General features: G+C 52.2%; 1 protein-coding gene across 1 annotated transcript; it reads right to left on the bottom strand.

Annotated features, from left to right (window-relative positions):
- Positions 1–3,357: 3,357 nt before the first annotated feature.
- On the bottom strand, positions 3,358–5,925 carry LOC111182164 (putative protein T-ENOL). The gene is made up of 4 exons (XM_089895919.1): positions 5,891–5,925; positions 5,095–5,294; positions 4,645–4,789; positions 3,358–3,642 (listed from the first exon to the last, which is right to left on the bottom strand). The coding sequence occupies exons 2-4, from the start codon at positions 5,182–5,184 to the stop codon at positions 3,629–3,631; spliced, it is 249 nt and encodes an 82-aa protein (XP_089752045.1). The 5' UTR covers positions 5,185–5,294; positions 5,891–5,925; the 3' UTR covers positions 3,358–3,628.
- Between the last annotated feature and the right edge of the window lie 133 nt (positions 5,926–6,058).

Below are 6,058 nucleotides of genomic sequence, written 5' to 3'. Positions count from 1 at the left end.
TGATGCCATCTCTCCGTTTCCAGGATACACGAGAGTATGAAGTTTCCATCTGAACACCAAGACTAAGGCTGCAGGACCCAGGACGCCCCTCCTCTCCTCATTCTGGGCAGGAAGGAGTACAGGACCTGGCCTCTGGCTCCCTTCCTCCCTGCTGTGTAAATAATCTCCTGGTCCCACGAGGGGGCTTTGATGGCCCTGGGGACCCTACAGTAAATAAACCAGCATCCTGTGCCCAAAGCCTCCTCTTCTCAGTTGCCAAACAAGGGGCCTACTCCCCACTCACTCTACCCCTTTTTGGACCCTAGGAGGGGAACTCAGCCCCTGATGCAACTCCTGGGGACCCTCCAGCCCAGGGCATCCCACAAGGACTACCCAAGAGCTCTGCTGTTCCCTTGGTCATGAAGGCTCTGCCCTTCCCAGATGCTCTGTCCCTGGGCCTAACCTCTGACCCTTGGAGGGTCAGAAGAAGAGGGATGAAGGGGAGAGCTGGGACAAGGCCCCTACCCCCTTCCTGCCATGTCCCCTACCCACAGTCTCCCCACCTTTGCTTCTGGATTTTTGTTTTTGAGCAATAAACAGAAAATCTCCATTTGTAACTGGGCTGGTGGGGTGTGGGAAGGTGGGTCACAGAGCACTGGAGATGGTGATGGTGGCCTCTCTGGAAAGAGGGCTGGGGAGAGGGGAACACTTGGGGAAAAAGATGGAAATTTAAGATTGCACACAGGGCAGTGTTGAAGGGGCTGGCCTGGGGTCAAAAAGCCTGACTTTGGGCTCAGCCTCTGGAGGACCAGCTGGGCCCACTCCTGGCCTCAGCAGTCTCTCCACAGGGCTTGGCGTTTCCAGGCTCTTCTAGCTGGGTGATAAATGACAGTAGCTGCCTCTCCGCCTTCACTGTTTGGCAGGTGACAAACAGCGCTCAGTTTGTTTCATGACCAGTTGACCTAAAAGTCAACCCCCTTTTGAGAAATCTTGTACCCATCCAAGTGTACCATTTTCCCCCCAATCTTTTTGGCATTTATTTATTTTTGGCTGCGTTGGGTCTTCGTTGCTACGCGTGTGCTCTTCTCTAGTTGTGACGAGCAGCGGCTACTCTGTTTGGTGCGCGGGCTTCTCATTGCGGTGGCTTCTCTTGTTGTGGAGCACGGGCTCTAGGCGCGCGGGCTTCCGTAGTTGTGGCTCGTGGGCTCTAGAGCGCAGGCTCAGTAGTTGTGGCACACGGGCTTAGTTGCTCTGCAGCACATGGAATCTTCCCGGACCAGGGCTCGAACCCGTGTCCTCTGCATTGGCAGGCAGATCCTTAACCACTGCGTCACCAGGGAAGTCCTTTTTGGCTTTTTTTTTTTTTTTTGCGGTACGCGGGCCTCTCACTGTTGTGGCCTCTCCCGTTGCGGAGCACAGGCTCCAGACGCTCAGGCTCAGCGGCCATGGCTCACGGGCCCAGCTGCTCTGTGGCATGTGGGATCTTCCCGGACCAGGGCACGAACTCGTGTCCCCTGCATCAGCAGGCAGACTCTCAACCACTGCGCCACCAGGGAAGCCCCCTTTGTGGCATTTTAAGCATATCTGCTGTTATGTGTCTACTAAGTATTAGATTTGTAGCTTTTCATAAACAATGAGCTTGTTTGGTTTCCCATGGGTGTCCTTTTCTACTTTACTTTTGAACGTTATAGAGAATTTACAGCCTGTTTGTCTTTTTTTTTTTTTTTTTTTTCTGCATTGGGTCCTCGTTGCTGCGCGCAGGCTCTCTCTAGTTGTGGCGAGCGGGGGCTACTCTTCGTTGAGGTGCTTGGGCCTCTCATTGCAGTGGCTTCTCTTGTTGCAGAGCATGGGCTCTAGGAGCGCGGGCTTCAGTAATTGTGGCATGCGGACTCAGTAGTTGTGGCTCAAGGGCTCTAGAGTGCAGGCTCAGTAGTTGTAGCGCACGGGCTTAGTTGCTCCGCGGCATGTGGGATCTTCCCGGACCAGGGCTCGAACCCGTGTCCCCTGCATTGGCAGGCGGATTCTTAACCACTATGCCACCAGGGAAGCCTCAGCCTGTTTGTCTTAAAGTCTTTCTCCAAATCAACTGAATTTTCCTTAATTAAAATTTTATAATTAAATATAATGAAACATTTTTAGGACACTCAAAAGAGGATTGGATTTTAGAACACGAGGCAAACCGACCTTGATAATAGCCTAAGTTTTTTTGGCATTTATTCTGTGCCAGGCATTGTGATGAGCACTTTGTATGCATTATGTTTTTAACTCTCACAAGGCCCTTGTGAGACAGGGACAATTATTCCCATTTTTCAGATAAGGAAACAGAGGCTGGGAGATGTGAACTGACTTCCTTACGAGGCTCCAATAAGTGGCCAGACTGGGATTTAAATGCAAACGTCACAAAGCCTACTGCACTGCCTTCTGGTTAGTAACAGGCATGATATGTTCCATAGCCATGCGGCTCCAAAACGTGGAGGGGAGACCTCAACACTGACACTGGTGGCTGGAGGGGCTCCTCAGAAGCAAAGGTGGACCCTCTCAGATGCCACAGGCACCTTACGGTGCTGGAGTTTGGCTGGGAGGCTGCATCTGGACCCATGAACTCATCTCTGCCAACAGGTTGATGGAGAATAGGTTGATATCTGCCTGAATTAAAGCCATTCCAGGGGCTTCCCTGGTGGCACAGTGGTTAAGAATCCACCTGCCAATGCAGGGGACACGGGTTCGAGCCCTGGTCCAGGAAGATCACATATGCTGTGGAGCAATAAGCCCGTGCACTACAACTACTGAGCCTGTGCTCTAGAGCCCGCGTGCCACAACTACTGAGCCCGTGCGCCTAGAGCCCGTGCTCCACAACAAGAGAAGCCACTGCAATGCGAAGCCTGCATACCACAACGAAGAGTAGCCCCAACGCAGCCATAAGTAGATAAATAAATAAATAAATAAATATATTTAAAAAAAAAAAAAAAAAAAAAGCCATGCCAGGGGAATTCCCTGGTGGTCCAGTGGTTAAGACTCCCCATTTCCACTGCAGAGGGTGCTGGTTTGATCCCTGGTCTGGGAAGTAAGATCCCACATGCCATGTGGTGCTGTGAAAAAAAAAAAATTAAAAAAGAAAAATCACTCAAAAAGAAAAAAAAGCCATTCCAATAATATGCCCAAGAAACTTAACACCCCATTGTAAAGCAATTATACTCCAATAGATGTTAAAAAAAAAAAGGAATAGGAATATTGTAAAACAATTATACTCCAATAAAGATGATTAAAAAAAAAGGAATAGGAAATAAATAAATAAAATAACATGCCCACATATCTGACAAAAAGGGGGAGGGGCACTCCTCCCACATCACCCCACAGAGAGCACTGCCCAGCCTGAGAGGAGGGAAGGATCTCTGTCACTTTATTAAAGTTTTTGATTTCTGGTGGTGTCCTTGCTAGCTGAGGGTGGAGAGGTGTGTGATGGTTCCAGAACCCTTTGGAGGCTTCAGGGGTGATGTTGCTCATGACCAGGAATCGCCCCAAAACCAAACTGTTGAATGAGTTGTGAAAGAGGAGTTTTGGTGCATGTTCTAGAGGAACAGAGCGGGGAGAGGGCACGAGAGGCCAAGAGCAGCACCAGAGTTGGGATCATCCTCCAGATGTCAAGTTGCTAGGCAGAGCTCCCTAGAAAAGAATAAGAGTCTCTTGACTTTAGATTCAAGGTTCATGTCTTTTTATCTTTCCATCCTTCACCTATCCATCCAACCCCTATCCCCCATCCATCTATTTATCCATCCACCATTCCCCACCTATCCATCTATCCATCCACCCACCATTCTCTTTCCATCCATCCACAAATCTACCCATCATTCCCTATTCATAACAGACACTCAATAAACATTTGCTGAGACTTCCCTGGTGGTGCACTGGTTGAGAAACCGCCTACCAATGCAGGGGACACAGGTTAGATGCCTGGTCCGGGAAGATCCCACATGCCGCGGAGCAACTAAGCCTGTGCTCTAGAGCCTGCGAGCCGCAACTACTGAGTCCGTGTGCCACAACGACTGAAGCCCGCGCGCCTAGAGCCCGTGCTCCACAACAAGAGAAGCCACTGAAATGAGAAGTCCGCACACCACAACGAAGAGTAGCCCCCGCTCGCCGCAACTAGAGAAAGCCCGTGTGCAGCAACGAAGACCCAACACAGCCAAAAATAAATAAATAAAATTTAAAGTCATTAAAAAAAATAAAATAAACATTGCTGTCAGTTCCTTCTCTACCATCTTCATGAACCCCTCTCTCCTCCTCTGCCAACCCCTTACTTGGAGAGGTTCTCCAAGGCTCCATCCTCAGCGCCCCTCGTCTTTCTCACTCTGCACAACCCTCCATCCCCCCACCCCACCCCCCACCAGGGCAACTGCACACCCTTCAACTGCCAACTTCCTCCTAGATCAGATCTCTATCACCAGCCCAGACCTTGCCACTGAGTTCTGAAGCCATATTCCCAACTGTCTACAGAGCATTTCCACCTGGAGTTCCCAGGGGCCCCTCACACATAATCTGTCCAAAGGCGGGAGCGTGCCTGCCAAGCCCCAGGAAGAATGAGGAGGCTGGCATAACTGGAAGCAGGGACTGGAACTAGTGGTATCGGAGGGTCTCTGGACAGAAGGGTCCTGGCGTGGGGTTCACCGTGTTTGGATATCTGAGTCCCTTGGTCTTGTGTCTGTTTTTCTTTGATGGGCACAGGATTCATGTGGTAGGCAGCGACAAACAAGGCCTCGTCAGTGAGTTCTGTGCTGATCTGTGTCAGGAATTCCTCAGAATGGGAAACCTTCTGGAAAAGGGAAAGTCAGAGGGGCTCAGCCTGGGAGTTCCTACATGGGAGTCCTGGGTCTGGAGGCTCCCAGGCTGGGGGCTCTGGGTCTAAGGAGTCTGGTATTGGACGGCTGGGTCTTGCAATTTGGCCTGGAAGGTCCTGGAAGTGGAGGGCAGCCTTTGGGGACCTCAGGGGCGTAGTGCTGGGGGCTCTGGGCTCAGGGTTGAGGCTAGAGTTTCCAGGCTGGCGGTCTCAGTGCCCTAAGCCTAGGAGCTCTCCACTTCACTTCACCCCCACCCCAAGAACTCCTCTCCAATGCTCACCGGACCTCCAGCCAAGCAGGCTGCAGAGTCTGTGGCTTGGGATTGCCCGCTGCCCATTTTCTCCATATTCCTGGTAGCAGTGGATGCCATCCCCCTGGGGACAGCGGAAGCTCAGGTTAGGCTGAGAAACCAGCCCACTTCTCCCAAACCCAACACACCACCATTCCCCGCGGCCTTGAAGAACTGTGTCAGTTCTCTCTCTGAAAAAAAGAAAAGAAAAGAAATCGTTGCCTTAAGTCTTCCTGGGGGAGGGAGGAGGTGAGACTCCCACAACACCCGCCTCCCGCCCCCCTCACTTCGCCCAGCAGGGGCCTCTCTTCCCTTCTTCCCACCCAAGAACTTTCCCAAGACAAGGCAGACCACTTGCCGCCCCCGACCTGGCAGATGGGTCGAAATCTTGGGCTACTCGGCAGGAGGGGAGACGGGGAGGTCTATAAGGAGCCCTTTTATGGGCCGGGGGACAGGGGACTTGGGAGCTGGGGAGGAAGGTTGGAAAGAGGGGAACCGGGAGCGGCGCCGCTACCCGTTGCTATAAAAACCTTGGCGTCTGCGGAGGTTCAGCAGCACCTTAGGGAGAGTAGGGATTCTAGAACCAAAGCTGGGAGGGCATTTTCCCAGCTTGTGGCATTCGCTCCTCCGGCCTCTCCTCCACCCCCTTTAGGTCCCTCCTTGGGGGCAGTGACCCCCGCGCCAGTGGCCTTGAGAAACTTGGGAAGATCAAGGTGGAGCCTGACACCTAACCCTCCCACCACTAGGGGCACGCGAGAAGCAAGCCCACCCGAGGCCGCCCTCCAACCTCTCTGGCTATCATCTTTTTGCCTGGAGCCTGTGAGAGCAAATGGGGGCAGAGAGAGGGGGCGGGGAAGAAAAAGTGTGGGCTGTGCCAAATAACCTGGCCTCTCGGGGGTGCAAAGAATCGGGAGGGCGGGATCTTTTCTCCTTATCTTTGTCTTCAGGAGTCATA

This window comes from Delphinapterus leucas, chromosome 15, assembly GCF_059928025.1.
Source record: "Delphinapterus leucas isolate spDelLeu-1000000601 "Yukka" chromosome 15, BTC_Dleu_Yukka2, whole genome shotgun sequence".
In the NCBI taxonomy this organism is placed as follows: Eukaryota; Metazoa; Chordata; class Mammalia; order Artiodactyla; family Monodontidae; genus Delphinapterus; species Delphinapterus leucas.
Note: the sequence above shows the minus strand (reverse complement) of the source record. Positions and strands in the feature narration are given on the sequence as shown.